This window comes from Neoarius graeffei, chromosome 12 (assembly GCF_027579695.1).
Source record: "Neoarius graeffei isolate fNeoGra1 chromosome 12, fNeoGra1.pri, whole genome shotgun sequence".
NCBI classification, from domain to species: Eukaryota; Metazoa; Chordata; class Actinopteri; order Siluriformes; family Ariidae; genus Neoarius; species Neoarius graeffei.
This window is the reverse complement of record NC_083580.1, coordinates 68926476-68946362: the sequence shown is the minus strand read 5'-3', so window position 1 is coordinate 68946362 and position 19887 is coordinate 68926476. Positions and strand designations below refer to the sequence as shown.

The following is a 19887-nucleotide window of genomic DNA, read 5'->3' as shown; positions in this document are numbered from 1 at the left end:
CGTCAAGCTGAAGAAGGAGTCCTATCGGGCCATGTTAACCTCCAGGACTCCCGAGGCAGCTGACGGGTATCGGCAGGCCAGGCGTGCTGCAGCTCGGGCAGTTGCGGAGGCAAAAACTCGGAACTGGGAGGAGTTCGGGGAGGCCATGGAGAAGGACTATCGGTCGGCCTCGAAGAAATTCTGGCAAACCGTCCGGCGCCTCAGGAGGGGGAAGCAGTACTCTGCCAACACTGTTTACAGTGCGGGTGGGGAGCTGTTGACCTCGACTGGGGACATTGTCGGGCGGTGGAAGGAATACTTTGAGGATCTCCTCAATCCCACCGTCATGTCTTCCACTGAGGAGACTGAGGCTGATGACTCAGAGGTGGACTCGTCCATTACCCAAGCCGAAGTCACTGAGGTGGTTTGCAAGCTCCTCGGTGGCAAGGCACCGGGGGTGGATGAGATCCGCCCTGAGTATCTCAAGTCTCTGGATGTTGTGGGGCTGTCTTGGTTGACACGCCTCTGCAACATCGCGTGGCGGTCAGGGACAGTGCCTCTGGAGTGGCAGACTGGGGTGGTGGTCCCTCTTTTTAAGAAAGGGGACCGGAGAGTGTGCCCCAATTATAGGGGAATCACACTTCTCAGCCTCCCAGGGAAGGTTTACTCCAGGGTACTGGAGAGGAGAATTCGACCAATAGTCGAACCTCGGATCCAGGAGGAACAATGCGGTTTTCGTCCTGGTCGCGGAACACTGGACCAGCTCTATACCCTTCATAGGGTGCTCGAGGGTTCATGGGAGTTTGCCCAACCAGTCCACATGTGCTTTGTGGATCTGGAGAAGGCATTCGACCGTGTCCCCCGTAGTATTCTGTGGGGGGTGCTTCGGGAGTATGGGGTTCGGGGCTCTTTGCTAAGGGCTGTCCGGTCCCTGTACGAACGGAGCAGGAGTCTGGTTCGCATTGCCGGCAGTAAGTCAGACCTGTTCCCAGTGCATGTTGGACTCCGGCAGGGCTGCCCTTTGTCACCGGTTCTGTTCATAATTTTTATGGACAGAATTTCTAGGCGCAGCCAGGGGCCAGAAGGAATCCTGTTTGGGAACCACAGGATTTCATCTCTGCTTTTTGCGGATGATGTTGTCCTGTTGGCTTCTTCAAACCAGGACCTTCAGCATGCACTGGGGCGGTTTGCAGTCGAGTGTGAAGCGGCTGGGATGAGAATCAGCACCTCCAAGTCCGAGGCCATGGTTCTCGACCGGAAAAGGGTGGCTTGCCCTCTCCAGGTTGGTGGAGAAGTTCTGCCTCAAGTGGAGGAGTTTAAGTATCTCGGGATCTTGTTCACGAGTGAGGGAAGGATGGAGCGTGAGATCGACAGGCGGATCGGTGCAGCCTCCGCAGTGATGCGGTCGCTTTACCGGTCCGTTGTGGTGAAGAAGGAGCTGAGCCAAAAGGCGAAGCTCTCAATTTACCGGTCGATCTACGTTCCGACTCTCACCTATGGTCATGAGCTTTGGGTAATGACCGAAAGGACAAGATCGCGGATACAAGCGGCCGAAATGAGTTTCCTTCGCAGGGTGGCTGGGCGCTCCCTTAGAGATAGGGTGAGAAGCACAGTCACTCGGGAGGAGCTCGGAGTAGAGCCGCTGCTGCTCCACATCGAGAGGAATCAGCTGAGGTGGCTCGGGCATCTTTTTCGGATGCCTCCTGGACGCCTCCCTGGGGAGGTGTTCCAGGCATGTCCCCCCGGGAGGAGGCCCCGGGGAAGACCCAGGACACGCTGGAGGGACTATGTCTCTCGGCTGGCCTGGGAACGCCTCGGTGTTCTTCCCGAGGAGCTGGCCGAGGTGTCTGGGGAAAGGGAAGTTTGGGCTTCCCTGCTTAGACTGCTGCCTCCGCGACCCGGTCCCGGATAAAGCGGAAGAAGACGAGACGAGACGAGACGAAGATTAGCCATTTTAATTAGGACAAAATAAATGATGCCTTAAAAATATAAAGAGGAAGAGTCAATGTGTGAGACTCGCTGCAGTGGCTGAGCTACATTACTATAACCATAACCATAGTTATGACTACCATATGGTTCTTCAGCATGTGCTTCAATAAACATCATGTTGACCTAGAATACCTATTTTGTAATTGTGTATTAAAAAAATAACAGAAATGATAAATGAAATCACTCACTCAGAGTCTGTGGCTTTTTCAGAGAAAACCCTCAACACAAAATCACCCTCTTTATGTGGTTCGAAGGTAGAGGGAACGATGACGTACTCCCCTGCAGGCAGACAGAAGCGTGAGCTCACCTCCCGAAGGTTGATAAACAGCTCAGAGCGAGCACTGGATGTGTGCTTGAGGAAGAAGTCACGCTTCAGATGCACACCTGTGCTGCCCAGAAACTGCCGAGGACATACAGATGTCTCTGAGGATTTTTTCCCCCCCATGTAAATAGATTCCTCCTATTCAAGTATCCTAGAGCAAAACTTAAACCAGAGAATGGCACCAGAACCAGAACAGAACAGGCACTGACCTGACAGTATTATGAACAGCTCATGGATTACTCTAGTTCAGACATAATTTCATTATTGCTAGATGTGCATCAAACCCATACCTCTTTGGGAACCTGGAAATGATTAAAAAATGAAAATTAGTGAGATAGAAACAAACAAGTTCACAGTTCTTATCTAACCCCAACAGATAATGTTCAATCTACGCAAATAAGCACTGATATACTGTATATAGAGGATCAAACCAGGGATCCTGGAGCTGTGAGGCAGTAACACTCCCCACTGCTCTCCCGTGCCACCACATGAGACTATTAAAGGTCTAAATTTATACTTGGATGAACTACACATGTTCTGTTCCAACAATCATGGACTAACCTCAAAATGGTTTGGTCTACCTATAAAGTGTTTCTTCTCCTTATGGGAATTTCTTACGTTTCTGAACCAAGGCACATTGCCTTATAAGAATCAGCTCATAAGCATTTGCCTGTAATGTGTGTTATTACCACAGGAAACAGTTTGTGTAAAGAACAGAAACCCTGTTGACTTGAAACTCACTTAAAATATACAGTATGACTACCAGGGATCTAACTAGGCCTTTTCAGCGTATCGGGCCGATATGCGACGTTTCCTTGCCGCTACACCCACGATATTGCCGACACGCCTGTAAAAGTTGCCGCTACACTAATAAAGACTTGTCAATCTTGAAAATGTGGTCTTTTGTTTAATTTTCTCTTGTTATCCCTACGCAGTGGTGATAAAGCGCCACCATGCGAATGTTCTACATTTGGACATACTCTACTCCCCGTCCACATAAGCACCCAGTGCATAACTGCCTGAGTAGTTCCGTGTGGAGATCGTCACTGATTATGCTAGTCCAGTTTACCTCTTTCCTCATGCTGTGTTTATGGTAAAGTGCCATCTGTGTTACGAGGTGCTTATGTGCCATGCATGTAATATGCGCCAGTCCCAGAGTTAGATCTGGATCGTCATGGATTGTAATTGAATGGCTGAAAATAAAGCTGGCATGTGGTGAACATCAACTGGTTGTTATATTTTTATTCCATAAATATGTCACCAATATAGTTGAATATTAATTATAAGTCTTCAATCAGGGCGGCACGGTGGTGTAGTGGTTAGCGCTGTCGCCTCACAGCAAGAAGGTCCGGGTTCGAGCCCCGTGGCCGGCGAGGGCCTTTCTGTGTGGAGTTTGCATGTTCTCCCCGTGTCCGTGTGGGTTTCCTCCGGGTGCTCCGGTTTCCCCCACAGTCCAAAGACATGCAGGTTAGGTTTACTGGTGACTCTAAATTGACCATAGGTGTAAATGTGAGTGTGAATGGTTGTCTGTGTCTGTGTGTCAGCCCTGTGATGACCTGGCGACTTGTCCAGGGTGTACCCCACCTTTCGCTCGTAGTCAGCTGGGATAGGCTCCAGCTTGCCGGCGAACCTGTAGACCAGGATAAAGCAGCTAGAGATAATGAGATGAGAAGTCTCATCTCATTATCTCTAGCCGCTTCATCCTTCTACAGGGTCGCAGGCAAGCTGGAGCCCATCCCAGCTGACTATGGGCGAAAGGCGGGGTACACCCTGGACAAGTCGCCAGGTCATCACAGGGCTGACACACAGACACAGACAACCATTCACACTCACATTCACACCTACGGTCAATTTTAGAGTCACCAGTTAACCTAACCTGCATGTCTTTGGACTGTGGGGGAAACCGGAGCACCCGGAGGAAACCCACGTGGACACGAGGAGAACATGCAAGCTCCACACAGAAAGGCCCTCGCCAGCCCCGGGGCTCAAACCCAGGACCTTCTTGCTGTGAGGCGACAGCGCTAACCACTACACCACCGTGCCGCCCCGAGATGAGAAGTCTTCAATCAAAAACAATCACAGCAACTTTTGGAAAAAAAAAAATCTCATTAATATTACCAAAAAAGAGTGACTTTCAGGGAGGCCTGCAAGTGCCAGGAAATGCACTAGAATGCATCTCCGAGCATGTAGAACCTGTCAGCTTTTGGGGGCCTAAGGCAGCCCCTGAACCCTCAACCATTATGACTGGTGCCACTACGCTGATATTTTGGTCTAGTTAGAATCCTGGAGTACCATTGAAATTCATTACTACGGTAGAACTGCTGAGATGGACATTCAGATTTTCTGTTCTTCTCTCAGTCAAGGGTAATGTGTCAAAGCATTTATCTACAGTTGTGTCAGATAAAGACTAGGTTGAAAAACACATTCTTTTAGGAACTGTGATCCTCCAAGACTGGAGGTGGTATTGAGGTGGTATTGCGCATCATACCAAACCCCTGGCTAAGAAAATCCCTCTTATGCCTCACATGCTACGTTACAAGATCCAAATGAGCTTCTTACCTCATAAATGGCATATCCAATTGTTTCCATGTCCTTCCCCTCTCGCCGTAACAGTCGCCGATCCTTCTGCATGAGAGCCACCAGAAAACTGCAGCCATCTTGGCCCTCAGTGTCTGGGTCTTTTAGCACGATTTTATACTGGGGGTTTATCCAAAAAGTTGCTGCATGCATAAGAAAATATGAAGGCATTGTCCAAGGGCTGAATTCTCTACCTTTTGGAATCTATATGAAAAAGTGAGAATAAAGTAAAAAAAAAAATAATGGATCTAATTAAGGTTTAGTACCTGGGTAGTTCCTGCAGCCTCCAGCTGTGCTGCCTCTCCTCCACTCTCCTGGGTACAGGATCGAATTCCACTTCTTCAGCTCAAAGCTTTGCAGTGCATCTGCTGTCAGATTACAGATCTCCAATCTGCTGAACTCCTTCAAGAAATCACTGAATGACATCCTATGTTGTGAAGGGCAGAAAAAGAGAACTATCCAAATGAAAACAGCGACTTTTGGTATTATTTTAATACAGCATGGCTCTGGTCACACGCCAAAAAATATCATGTCTAAGCTTCTATTAGATCCATCCATCATCTGTAGCCGCTTATCCTGTACAGGCTTGCGGGCAAGCTGGAGCCTATCCCAGCTGACTATGAGTGAGAGGCAGGGTACAACCTGGACAAGTCACCAGATCACCACAGGGCTGACACATAGAGACAAACAACCATTCGCACCTACGGTCAATTTCGAGCCACCAATTAGCCTAACCTGCATGTCTTCGGACTGTGGGGGAAACTGGAGCACCCGGAGGAAACCCATACAGACACGGGGAGAACATGCTAACTCCACACAGAAAGGCCCTCATCAGCCGCTGGGCTCTAACCCAGAACCCTCCTATTAGATCTCATCTCATCTCATTATCTCTAGCCGCTTTATCCTTCTACAGGGTTGCAAGCAAGCTGGAGCCTATCCCAGCTGACTATGGGCGAAAGGCAGGGTACACCCTGGACAAGTCGCCAGGTCATCACAGGGCTGACACATAGACACAGACAACCATTCACACTCACATTCACACCTACGGTCAAATTAGAGTCACCAGTTAACCTAACCTGCATGTCTTCGGACTGTGGGGGAAACTGGAGCACCCAGAGGAAACCCACGCGGACACGGGGAGAACATGCAAACTCCACACAGAAAGGCCCTCATCAGCCGCTGGGCTCTAACCCAGAACCCTCCTATTAGATCATGTTAGATAATTATCACCAAAAACACAACATGTCCTAATAGTGTTCATATAAGACTAGCTTGGGCAGCATAATGATTTTTTTCTGATCTATGTCCAGGTGACCACAGTCACCCAAAGCCTCCCATTTGGCCGTATGCCGTGTTGCAGGCAGATATAGGACCAGATAGGAACTGTTCACAGTTTTTGCTTGTTTGACATAGCCTCTATGTTTCTTGTTTGTTGGACTACTAACAGCCGATAGTTTAAATGTGTAGTAAGATTCAAGCTGCATGTTGAATGTCAGTCTCACCAGACGCAATGCAAACCCATGGTTCCGTCTGTATGTGACTTTTTCCGTAAACAACTTTAAGTTATTTCTAGTCAGCTGCTGTGTCCCAACAGGTAAGAACTGGAGTCATTCAAAATGCTCTCTGAGAAGGCAGAGTCTAACATATCTAGTAATACACAGACTTCTGAAACACTGAGAATTTTAAGATGTGCCATTTGGCCAAAGTTCATTCGGCTGTTTTCCATAAATATTTGTCACAGACAGAATTTCAATCGGCTCTATAACCGGTGTTCTGATTTTCAAGTTTTGCCACAAAGAAAGTGTGTTTACCTTGCTTGGATCATTGACAAGCCTAGGTAAAGTGAATTTTAAAAACATTGAGTTTATACCACCTTCTTATTTGAAGCAAAAGAGCCTTCTTGTGGGCGGCACAGTGGTGTAGCACTGTTGCCTCACAGCAAGAAGGTTCTGGGTTCGAGTTTGCATGTTCTCCCCGTGTCTGCGTGGGTTTCCTCCAGGTGCTCCGGTTTCCCCCACAGTCCAAAGACATGCAGGTTAGGCTAATTGGTGACTCTAAATTGACCGTAGGTGCACTGTAAAAAAAAAATAGTTGAGAATACTTGAAATTTCAAGGGAACCGTCTGCATTAAGAATTTTATGTTTTGCCAACGATGTGCCCATGATAATCCAAACTATGATAAAACTGTTATCTTTATTAAGAATTCTTAATTAAGTCAATTTTCAATTCCTCATTCTGCCAACATAGATTTCTCTTTTTGCTGAACAGTGGCATTCACAGTAGTGCAAAAAGGCAATTGAGGTTATCACAATTTTTTTTTTTTAGAGGGCTTTTTTCACCTCTATTTGGATAGGACAATGTAGAGACAGGAAATGAGCGGGAGAGACAGGGAGGGATTGGGAAATGACCTCGGGTCAGAACCGAACCCGGGTCCATGGTATGGCGCCTTATCCACCTGAGCCACAACGCCCCCACAATTTATCATTAAACTATACATGCCTTTTTTCATTGTTCTACACAATTACAAAACTTCAATATTGAAATAAAGTTTTTAAAACCCACGTCACGGGTATAGCGTCGTGGCTCAGGTGGATAAGGCACCATACCATAAATCCAGGGACCCGCGTTCGATTCTGACCCAAGGTCATTTCCTGATCCCTCCCCGTCCCTCTCTCCCGCTCATTTCCTGTCTCTACACTGTCCTATCCAAATAAAGGTGAAAAAAGCCCCCCAAAAAAGTCTGATAACCTCAATTGCCTTTTTGCACTACTGTGAATGCCACTGTTCAGCAAAAAGAGAAATCTATGTTGGCAGAATGAGGAATTGAAAATTGACTTAATTAAGAATTCTTAATAAAGATAACAGTTTTATCATAGTTTGGATTATCATGGGCACATCGTTGGCAAAACATAAAATTCTTAATGCAGACGGTTGCCTTGAAATTTCAAGTATTCTCAACTATTCTTTTTTTACAGTGTGTGAATGTGAGTGTGAATGGTTGTTTGTCTCTATCCGTCAGCCCTGTGATGATTTGGCAACTTGTCCAGGGTGTACCCCGCCTCTCGCCCATAGTCAGCTGGGATAGGCTCCAGCTTGCCTGCGACCCTGTACAGGATAAGCGGTTATGGATAATAGATAGATGGAGCCTTCTGGTTGCTTCATTCAGATGCTTGGATAACGTGCGCTCGGTCCCATTAAGCTCTCACTCCCTGTGATTTGTTAACTCTAGGGTATTAGGAAATCAAAAAGTATAGTACTGGGTACATACAAGGATGTTTCAATTGTACCCTTTGTGCCACATAACCAATAGCATGACCAGGGCCATATCTATTTGTAAAACAAGGAATAAAATATGATTTCGCCTTATTCCACTGCACTGTTGAACGATCAAATCTGATCGAATCATTTTCTTTACAGCATGGCTTTATCCTTTCTACACTAACAGCTAAATCTCTGGAACTTTTACCTTGAATGAGCCACATAATCTAACACAAATAATTAACAGATTAAACATGTTACTACTTCACAAAGAAAAACATGTAATTGTTGATATGGTGAAGTTTTCTATTAGGAGATATTTATTTAAGATTTATGAAAGGAGTCTCCAGTGTCAGTTCACACAGTCACAGTCAGTTAATTTTCCTCCATGGGAAGGTCTTCAGGACAGGATGTTGTTCTTTTTCAGGTTTCTTAGTAACATGACAAACTGATTTTTTTCTGAATAACTTCAAGAAACAAGAGTGGCAGATAAAGGAATGACTTATAGCTGGTGTAAAGCACGATGTGTAGCTAATAAATAAATTAAAAATGGATTATTTTCCTTTCATAACATGCCCAGTCATGTTTTATTCTGTACTTAATGATTTAACCTTTTTCTAAGGAGTGTAATGGTGTGTGAACTTAGTGCAAATGACATCTGCAGAAATGCAGCTATTTAACATCAAATCCACAATGCTTAAATTTATTATACATTAATTTAACACTGATACTGCACCAGAACTCTCCATCTTCACGGGAATTATGCAGACGTGCCCTGACAGAAGTATCAATCCCATTCCACTCCTTGGAACTAAATGAGACAAAGCAGAATTAATGAGATCATTATCTATTTTTCTCTTTGTCCAACCTCTTGCCCTTCATGCATGTTTATGTATTAATGTACAGTGGTGATTGAAAGTTTGTGAACCCTTTAGAATTTTCTATATTTCTGCATAAATATGACCTAAAACATCATCAGATTTTCACACAAGTCCTAAAAGTAGATCAAGAGAACCCAGTTAAACAAATGAGACAAAAATATTATTCTTGGTCATTTATTTATTGAGGAAAATGATCCAATATTACATATCTGTGAGTGGCAAAAGTATGTGAACCTTTGCTTTCGGTATCTGGTGTGACCCCCTTGTGCAGCAATAACTGCAACTAAACGTTTCCGGTAACTGTTGATCAGTCCTGCACACTGGCTTGGAGGAATTTTAGCCCATTTCTCCGTACAGAACAGCTTCAACTCTGGGATGTTGGTGGGTTTCCTCACATGAACTGCTCGCTTCAGGTCCTTCCACAACATTTCGATTGGATTAAGGTCAGGAATTTGACTTGGCCATTCCAAAATATTCACTTTATTCTTCTTTAACCATTCTTTGGTAGAACGACTTGTGTGCTTAGGGTCGTTGTCTTGCTGCATGACCCACCTTCTCTTGAGATTCAGTTCATGGACAGATGTCCTGACATTTTCCTTGAGAATTCGCTGGTATAATTCAGAATTCATTGTTCCATCAATGATGGCAAGCCATTCTGGCCCAGATGCAGCAAAACAGGCCCAAACCATGATACTACCACCACCATGTTTCACAGACGGGATAAGGTTCTTATGCTAGAATTAAGTGTTTTCCTTTCTCCAAACATAACGCTTCTCATTTAAACCAAAAAGTTCTATTTTGGTCTCATCCATCCACAAAACATTTTTCCAGTAGCCTTCTGGCTTGTCCATGTGATCTTTAGCAAACTGCATGCGAGCAGCAATGTTCTTTTTGGAGAGCAGTGGCTTTCTCCTTGCAACCCTGCTATGCACACCATTGTTTTTCAGTGTTCTCCTGATGGTGGACTCATGAACATTAGACAATGTGAGAGAGGCCTTCAGTTGCTTAGAAGTTACCCTGGGGTCCTTTGTGATCTCGCCGACTATTACACGCCTTGCTCTTAGAGTGATCTTTGTTGGTCAACCACTCCTGGAGAGGGTAACAATGGTCTTGAATTTCCTCCATTTGTACACAATCTGTCTGACTGTGGATTGGTGGAGTCCAAACTCTTTAGAGATGGTTTTGTAACCTTTTCCAGCTTGATGAGCATCAACAATGCTTTTTCTGAGCTCGTCAGAAATCTCCTTTGTTCGTGCCATGATACACTTCCACAAACGTGTTGTGAAGATTAGACTTTGATAGATCCCTGTTCTTTAAATAAAACAGGGTGCCCACTCACACCTGATTGTCATCCCATTGATTGAAAACACCTGACTCTAATTTCACCTTCAAATTAACTGCTAATCCTAGAGGCTCACATACTTTTGCCACTCACAGATATGTAATATCGGATCATTTTCCTCAATAACTAAATGACCAAGTATAATATTTTTGTCTCATTTGTTTAACTGGGTTCTCTTTATCTACTTTTAGGACTTGTGTGAAAATCTGATGATGTTTTAGGTCATATTTATGCAGAAATATAGAGAATTCTAAAGGGTTCACAAACTTTCAAGCACCACTGTATTCTGCATTCTCACTTGTCACTCCAGGCTCCAGTCCATTCCACCTCTCCCCAGGGGTTCCGGATGCGAAGCAACTTGACAAACTTTCCTTTAAATTCCACCTAACCAAAGGGAGTTCAGAGTTAAGTTGCCAGTAAGTATTGGTTATGCCAGCTGACAATTTCCTTACTCACCTCTTCCACGCCTGTAACAGAATAGGCATGGCCTTTTACCAGCTTTTTGAAGGTGACTGCCTCCATGTCAAAGAACCCTGTAATCTAAAAGTGAGGCTGTCTTTAGAAATCATTTTAAATGCAGAATCTCATGTCCACTCCACGTAAAGTAACGCATATAATGTATATACTCACATCTATAGAGCATCCCATTAGAGATCCTCGTTCTACAGCTCTTCGGATGATGCTGAAAAGGTTGGCTGGAGCTTTCTTTAGTTCATACATTTCTGTAACACCACCTGTAAAATCTTCAAACCCCTCAGAGGTGCAGCCTCCAGAGAGTGCCTCGTAACAACCATTTAACCTGTCACACATTTAATATACACTCATAAGCCACTGGAATAGGAACATCTCTACCCCTGCTCAATCAGCAGGCTCATTGGATATGTACGGCTGAAAATTGAAAAAAAAAATCTTTAACTATCCAGTTTCAGTGAGCCGGTGCTCACTGTAGACTCAGATTTCTGCTCTTGGCCGACACAAGTGGAAACCGATGTGGTTATCTGCTGTGCATTCTGAGATGCTTTTCTGTTCACCACAGTTGCAAAGAGTTGTTATTAGCTCATCCAGCCAACAGGCGATGATCTTATCCCATCATGTGTTGTCCGTCGTCTATCCGGCATCGTCCACATTTCAGGAAAATCGCTTCTTCTCTCTCAATTCTTCACCAATTTTTATTCTTTTTGGCAGTAAGGTAGGTCTACCTGCGCTGCATATAGCTTCTACCCAAATTTGCATAATTGCAATTAATAATGAAGATATGGAGTAATTAAGCCCTAACGAGCAGTTTCCACACAAATTGCTTCTTCTCCCTCAATTCTTCACCAATTTTGATTATTTCTGGCATGAAGGTAGGGGTACCTAGGGTGCATATAACTTATATCCAGATTTTCTGAATTGTAATTATTAATGAAGTTATGGACTAATTAAGCCTTAATGAGCAGTTAAACAAAAATCGCTTCTTCTCCATCAATTCCTCGTCATTTTGGATTCTTTCTGGCAAATAGATCGGTATTCATAGGGTGTATCTTCTATATGTAGCTTGTATGTAGTGTATACAAATATAGCTTGCAACATTTATTGCACAGGGTGGCTCACTTTAGATCGTTCCTTCTGGACTAGACGGGGCTGGAGTGAGCTACGCCGTCACTGACGGTCTCGTTTGAGTTACTGTTGCCTTTCTTTCAGCTCCAAACAGTCTGACTATAATCTTCTGACCTCCTTCATCAACAAGGCATTTCCACCCACAGAACTGCCATTCATTGGATGTTTTTTTTTGTTTTTCACACCATTCCATGTAGACTCCAGCCAGTCTGGCCCCAACAAACCATGCCATGCTTAAAGTCACTGAAATCATCTTTTTCTCTATTCTGATGATTGAAGTGAACAGAGTTAAACTGTTAAAATTATGCCAAACCCCTCTTACTTGGCATATGCCTTCTCCACCAGTGCACTCCAGAACTCCGCCCCTTCAGCTGAGTGGACAAACAGAAGCTTCCCATCTCTCATTGGCAGCCGGTCATCAATCACTACATCCACCCAATCTCCAAACTGCCAAAACTGCAACAGAGGAGTGAGAACACTGATTATTACATCAGGTCAATCAGGGTGAAGACTAATATTAAAACCGACCTTTTTATCCTGTTAGCTTATAATCATTTCATATCCAAATCAAAAGACACTTCATTTGCCAAAACAGTGCATGATTTAAAAACCACAGTCACATATACAATTTTTCTGTAATTGCTGCTGAGTAACATGAAATAATTTACATTATTATACATACAGGACACTTTTTCGATGGAATAAAAATGTGTTCTATTCCCTTCTAGCGAGTTTCATTCATTTGGTTTGATAGCATGCAATATAATTTGCATATCGTTTATCCTACATGTATTATGTCACTCTACGTTGAATGAACGTTGAATATGATTTGCAATATTGCATGGTTGTCAAGACAACATGATGTCACACGTTAGAGACGTAAAACTTCCACGCTCATAAGCGACTGTGACAATTTATACACAAACACGGCCACCAGGTTTGCATCGTTAAATGTGGAAGACTTTGAGAGAATTTTGAAAGAGAAAGACGCCTTGAACAACTGAAAGGGATGTATTATAATAATAATAATAATAATATTGGCTGGCGGCGGCACGGTGGTGTAGTGGTTAGCGCTGACGCCTCACAGCAAGAAGGTCCGGGTTCGAGCCCCGTGGCCAGCGAGGGCCTTTCTGTGTGGAGTTTGCATGTTCTCCCCGTGTCCGCGTGGGTTTCCTCCGGGTGCTCCGGTTTCCCCCACAGTCCAAAGACATGCAGGTTAGGTTAACTGGTGGCTCTAAATTGACCGTAGGTGTGAATGTGAGTGTGAATGGTTGTCTGTGTCTATGTGTCAGCCCTGTGATGACCTGGCGACTTGTCCAGGGTGTACCCCGCCTTTCGCCCATAGTCAGCTGGGATAGGCTCCAGCTTGCCTGCGACCCTGTAGAACAGGATAAAGCGGCTAGAGATTATGAGATGAGATGAATATTGGCTGGCTTTTTTTTCATGGTATATCAGATATATTCTATTATTCTATTCAGCTACTCGTCTTTGACTCGTTCAGTATCATGCTAACTGAATGGAATATATCTGATATACCACTCAATGCCAGCCAATATTATTTAATTCATACACTGCCATACAAATGAAAGATCAGTGCATAGAAAAAGATCACATAAAGCAGGAACAATCATACTAGCTCAGCTAATAAGGGGTATATAGGACATACAACATACTGCATACCATTGCTTCTGTCAAGTGGGAAATATACTTCATTGCTAAACAGTTTCTTAATTACTGTACATAAGCATTTTTTCTACATACTGCAATGGATTGCATACTTTACTTTTTACTTTACTTTAATTGCATTTGGCAGACGCTTTTTAAACCCAAAGCGACTTACAATCGAGAACATAAACAATAGCAATCAAGAATCATAAACAATCAAGGATATAAACAGACATAAAAAGTAGGAGTACATCATCATACAAGAACAGTAAATAACATCATGCAGTAAGAATGTCACGAAACAGATAAGTTTTTACTAACTTCTTGAAGGATGATAGAGATGACCCTTGTCTAATGGCTAGTGGTAACTCGTTCCACCATTGAGGGACAATCACTGAGAACAGCTTAGACTAGGAACGTTTTGTGTAGACAGGAGGTATGGCTAGACGGAAAAGCATACTCTTTTTCATGTCATGACATGACTTGTTGCGAGATGGTTTCAGTTAAAAAGTCAAAATAAAATAACACATGATATGCTGTGGGAGATGAGTAAGCTCCCATGATTAACTGTAGATCAGCGTCTGGGTATATTCATAACATGGATACTGGGTCAGTAACCCTTGAACCAAACTGTAAAATACTGAAGTATTTGTAATGCATCCCGTCCAGACACTCCCAGAGACAGTCCAAGGGTTTGGAAGGCATGCCATAAATTCACTGGACTGCTTTGGCAATTTTTCACAGCAGTATTACTCCACATCACAGCTTGCATATCACTCAGGGTTTGTAGTTCCAGAAGATCTCAGGGTTTGTTGTTGATGATTAGACGAGGGCTATAAACAGATAAGTACAACACTAGCAATGTAACAATTCAATAATCACAAACAGAATACTGTTAGTCTGCTTTGCCTTCTTCAACACCTGCTGATCCCCACACGACCGGCTTTGTCACAACTCTCAGTGAACAATCCATGCTGTTTTATTCAGATGACTGAGTCTAAATAGGCTGAACAGGTTTGTAACACAGACCCATGCATGCTTTTGGAATCTGACAAGAGGGAGCAAGCTTTGCCCGGCCCTGGTGAGTTGGAGGCGATTGGGTATCTGCTTTCCCCATAAATACTCCCTGTAAATATAGCTAACACTGGGGGGTTTGAATTGCTGCATCTGCAGTTCTGCTGAATGCTGCTCTGTGGAATGGGAACGAAAAGCAGCTATTTATTTATTTATTTATTTGCCCTGATGTTAGCAGAAGGACCAGAAATAATAGCATTTTCACATTAGTAAAAGAGGTCTCGTTGACTTTTGACGTGATAAATTGTAACATGATACCTGGAAGTGAAAGATTCCAGCATACTGCTGATGGAAGCTCTGGCCATGAGGTACCACACGGTGCAGCAGTGGTTCGTTCAGAGTAAGACATGCGATGGCTGCCAGCAGCCAACAGTCCCCTGATTCAGAAAGAGATGATTAGCAAAGAGAAATATTTGTCTAGTTATTGATAAAGATATGTTACAAAAACAAACATTTCCCCCATTTTCCTCCCCAGTTAGGTCACCTGGCAATTCCCAGCCACCAGCAAGCTATCCTTTTTCAGACAACAGCTACCACCTGGGGAGGGTCAAGGCTAAGATATGCATCCTCAGAAACATGTGAAGTTGGCAAACTGAATCTTTTTGAACTGCTGCTCATAGGGCAACAAAACACACTTGGAGAAAAGCGTTATCTTTCCTCTGCTGTATACATGAGCTCACAGACACCCACAATTGCCTTGTGTGATTGACAGGTAAGACAGGTGATATGCAAACCTTCTTACTTAGAGACTATGACCAATCTTGCTGTGGCGTCTCCAGGATTCAAACTTGCAATCTCCTGATGATAGGGATTAACACTTTTCTCTTGTGCCACATGGGAGTTAAAAACTGATTTTTCATATTGCAATGGATGTGGTTTGTTTCTTAAAGGAACAGTCCACCGTACTTCCATAATGAAATATGCTCTTATCTGAATTGAGACGAGCTGCTCCGTACCTCTCCGAGCTTTGCGCGACCTCCCAGTCAGTCAGACGCAGTCAGACGCGCTGTCACTCCTGTTAGCAATGTAGCTAGGCTCAGTATGGCCAATTGTAATTGTAATTTATTTCATATCAGGGACAATGCACAAAAAAAAAAAACATTAATCCTGTACAACAAGATAATATGCTTTGTGCCAGGTTATAGCAGATTGCTACTTTCCGCCTGCAGTCCCTGGGCAGGTTGATGGAATAATGGATAAAAAAAAAAACATATTAATAATAAAAACAAATAAAATTACAGAACACAGATTGTAAAGCTAAACTACTATCTCCACCAACCATAACACACAGACATTAACACGCACATGCTGTACAAACACACACTCACCCAACACACAATCACCCACAACCACAACACATAAACATTAACATACACACACTTACCCAACATCCCCCCACCCTCAGATACACCCCCCCCACACACACACACACACACATTTCATAGATGTGTACACTCCTGACTTGACACTAGCCAGCGCTTAACAAGATGTGAAAAGGTGTGTGGGCTTCTACAAGAAATCAATGCGGCAGCGCATTAATATCTGAGCTCCGTATCAATGCGCTGCCGAAGCGCGCAGAAGGTGTTAGTATGCCTGTCATTATAGTGCGGACTTTCCATAGCATAGAAAATCGCTATGTTTCAATTTGTGTAACTGAACTTGTTTCATATCACTGGTCATATAAACGTATGTAAACAGGAAAAACGCGGAAGAGTTTGGTCGTATCTAACTACAGCCCCAAAAATACCATTGGCCATACTGAGCCTAGCTACATTGCTAACAGGAGTGACAGCGCGTCTGACTGCGTCTGACTGACTGGGAGGTCACGCAAAGCTCGGAGAGGTACGGAGCAGCTCGTCTCAATTCAGATAAGAGCATATTTCATTATGGAAATACGGTGGACTGTTCCTTTAATTTTTCTGGTCCAGAAATTAGCTCTGCTCTCATACAGCTGTTCAGATTTGCACCTTTTCATTTAAAGGCAACTTCTATAGTGCAGTTTCAACAGAAGAGGTGGGATTAGTTGAGCTGGAAAAAGAAAGTTTGTCAGTTTTTTCATTGCTATTGCTGTACACCTTACAGACAGCAGAGGGCTCTAAAAATGATAAACTGCTCCTTTAACGCTCACCTGTGAATGAATTGATTTCTGCTTTGTTGCCTTTTTAAAAAATCTTCCACTTCTTTCTAATCATGTTGTTCAGCTAAAACATTATTTACATCCCTACTGTGTGTGGTGTTGTACCTAGAGCTCCTTGGCAGATGTCCGTGCGAGTAGCTCCATCTACAATGAAGTGTGGGTCAGTACAGAACTCCTGAAGTGCACAGAGAAGACCTATGGGTCAGACAGGGCACAGAAGTGACTGGAATATCTATGAGGTTTGTAGGTGTTTGGATGTAAACGATGACAGATGGCACCAGAGCCTCCACAGGTAAGCAACTTGTGGGAGGCTTCCATACTACAGACTCTCACCATGGGTCTCATCCAGCACACTCCTTTGGTTTTGGCAGAGCCAGGTGCCAGTTCCTTGAATCCTAGTGAGGAAGGTTGGGCTGGGAAAGTTTCATCCTCATATAAAGAGCCCCTCTGAAGGCAGCTAGCACGCAGAGACTCAAAATCTTGACCAAGGAACTTCAGAGCCTTGTCATTCTGACCAAAACCTTCATTGCGGTCCCACTCACTCCTCAGTCGAGCAGCCACTCCGGTGGCATAGATAGGCTCCATGGGTCAGTAGAGATTAATTCTGAGAATGCCATAGAAACTGATTAGAGATCCAGGAATTTAACATTGTACCAAAATTTAAACATTGATATAAGTAAGCAAATTATTATTATCTCATCTCATTATCTCTAGCTGCTTTATCCTGTTCTACAGGGTCGCAGGCAAGCTGGAGCCTATCCCAGCTGACTACGGGCGAAAGGCGGGGTACACCCTGGACAAGTCGCCAGGTCATCACAGGGCTGACACATAGACACAGACAACCATTCACACTCACATTCACACCTACGGTCAATTTAGAGTCACCAGTTAACCTAACCTGCATGTCTTTGGACTGTGGGGGAAACCGGAGCACCCAGAAGAAACCCATGCGGACACGGGGAGAACATGCAAACTCCGCACAGAAAGGCCCTCGCCGGCCACGGGGCTCGAACCTGGACCTTCTTGCTGTGAGGCAACAGCGCTAACCAACTACACCACCGTGCCACCCATTATAATCTCATCTCATCTCATTATCTCTAGCCGCTTTATCCTGTTCTACAGGGTCGCAGGCAAGCTGGAGCCTATCCCAGCTGACTACGGGCGAGAGGCGGGGTACACCCTGGACAAGTCGCCAGGTCATCACAGGGCTGACACATAGACACAGACAACCATTTACACTCACATTCACACCTACGGTCAATTTAGAGCTACCAGTTAACCTAACCTGCATGTCTTTGGTCTGTGGGGGAAACCGGAGCACCCGGAGGAAACCCATGCGGACACGGGGAGAACATGCAAACTCCGCACAGAAAGGCCCTCGTCGGCCACGGGGCTCAAACCCAGGACCTTCTTGCTGTGAGGCAACAGCGCTAACCAACTACACCACCGTGCCGCCCATTATAATAATAATAATTATTATTATTAATAAAATGAAGGCATAATTTCATCAGTAATCCCAATATGATTTACCCTTTATGTGCATGCCACATTTATTTGGAATGAAGCCATGACAACTGTAAAAAGTATTTTATGGTTAAAAGACAAACTATTTAAAAACATATATTTTTTCCTGTAGCCTATATAAGACATTAATGGTTACTCTGTCAGAAATTAAAACCTAACTAGTAGTTATAGCCAAATTGAAACTTAAATTGAAAAATACCTACCTTTAGATCCCTAGTTCTGATATTCTTTATAGCACTCTCCAGTCGACATCAAAAATCTTGGTTATTGCTTATCTTTAATCAGGTTAGTTTATTGTATGTCTAGCCAGAGCTGTCCCAAATGCCAAGCCTGCTGTGCCCTGTGCCAGTGGTCCTAAAAAAAACAAGCCTGCGCAAGTTGCTGGGTTGCCAGATTTGATTAACTGTTTCCCTCCCAGACATGGATAAAGCATCCTAATTCAGTTTTAATTTCAACCCATGTTGCATTTTTGTTTTCTACGGTCCATGGCTATGAGGCATTTCAGTTTGATTAAAAAAAAATTATCCAGCTGAGCCTTATGGTTCAATCTGGCATCACTATGCAGGCTGTCAGCTGTGCACTTCATGGGTTGGGCGACTGCAGTGAGGAGGAGCTGTGAGCAGACTGCAGACCAGTGGGCGTGTCTTTCAGCAGGTTTTCAGACACACCCTTCTTCAGACTCTTCTGGGGTAGTTTTAGGGTAGTGTTCCTCTTCAATTCTTCTGTCAATAGGGTGAATTAATTTATTCATTATATTTTGAAAGTTTTTGAATTTCCACCATGTCTCCTCCCATGTTTCTTTGCTGTCCATCAAAGAATTTCCCCAAACACGATACATTCCTGAAATTCTTAAAATGTTATCTGCCTATGTGAAGGAAAATGTTTGGAAATAAGTCTGTTTAAACTATAAGTTTCAATGATATATTTACAAATTTGTCATTATTAATGACATAAAAAATTAATTAAATAAATAAAAATCTTATTTATTTATAGGTTTATTTGACATGGACAATGCACATTAATAAACATAAAATTTAAATGTGCCAGAATTAGCCAAAATGGCTATTTTGCATCTGTTCTCCATGGACCGATGTTAAAAGGTTAGATGCATTTTTAAAAAAAATTAATAATAATTGACAAGACAAGGGGGTGGCACGGTGGTGTCGTGGTTAGCGCTGTCGCCTCACAGCAAGAAGGTCCTGGGTTCGAGCCCCGTGGCCGGCGAGGGCCTTTCTGTGTAGAGTTTGCATGTTCTCCCCGTGTCTGCGTGGGTTTCCTCCGGGTGCTCCAGTTTCCCCCACAGTCCAAAGACATGCAGGTTAGGTTAACTGGTGACTCTAAATTGACCGTAGGTGTGAGTGTGAATGGTTGTCTGTGTCTATGTGTCAGCCCTGTGATGACCTGGCGACTTGTCCAGGGTGTACCCCGCCTTTCGCCCGTAGTCAGCTGGGATAGGCTCCAGCTTGCCTGCGACCCTGTAGAACAGGATAAAGCGGCTAGAGATAATGAGATGAGATGAGATGCTCAGGTGTCCACAAAC

At 43.9% G+C, this 19887-nt stretch overlaps 1 protein-coding gene across 2 annotated transcripts in view; it reads right to left on the bottom strand.

Moving 5' to 3' along the window:
• Positions 1 to 18617, bottom strand: part of si:dkeyp-50d11.2 (calpain-1 catalytic subunit) — a 28694-nt gene extending 10077 nt beyond the window's left edge. Inside the window, exons 1-13 of one of the 2 annotated variants that reach the window (XM_060936302.1) lie at positions 18551 to 18617; positions 17157 to 17427; positions 16929 to 16998; positions 14945 to 15063; positions 12270 to 12403; positions 10979 to 11147; positions 10805 to 10888; positions 10647 to 10732; positions 8862 to 8936; positions 5134 to 5294; positions 4850 to 5010; positions 2581 to 2592; positions 2157 to 2368 (exon numbers count right to left, since the gene is read on the bottom strand). In XM_060936302.1, the coding sequence (XP_060792285.1) occupies positions 2157 to 2368; positions 2581 to 2592; positions 4850 to 5010; positions 5134 to 5294; positions 8862 to 8936; positions 10647 to 10732; positions 10805 to 10888; positions 10979 to 11147; positions 12270 to 12403; positions 14945 to 15063; positions 16929 to 16998; positions 17157 to 17408 (1535 nt within the window). In that variant the 5' untranslated portion in view covers positions 17409 to 17427; positions 18551 to 18617. Of the gene's footprint in view, positions 1 to 2156; positions 2593 to 4849; positions 5011 to 5133; positions 5295 to 8861; positions 8937 to 10646; positions 10733 to 10804; positions 10889 to 10978; positions 11148 to 12269; positions 12404 to 14944; positions 15064 to 16928; positions 16999 to 17156; positions 17428 to 18550 lie in introns of those variants that run through there. The other variant, XM_060936301.1, reaches the window with a different exon arrangement.
• Positions 18618 to 19887: the final 1270 nt, after the last annotated feature.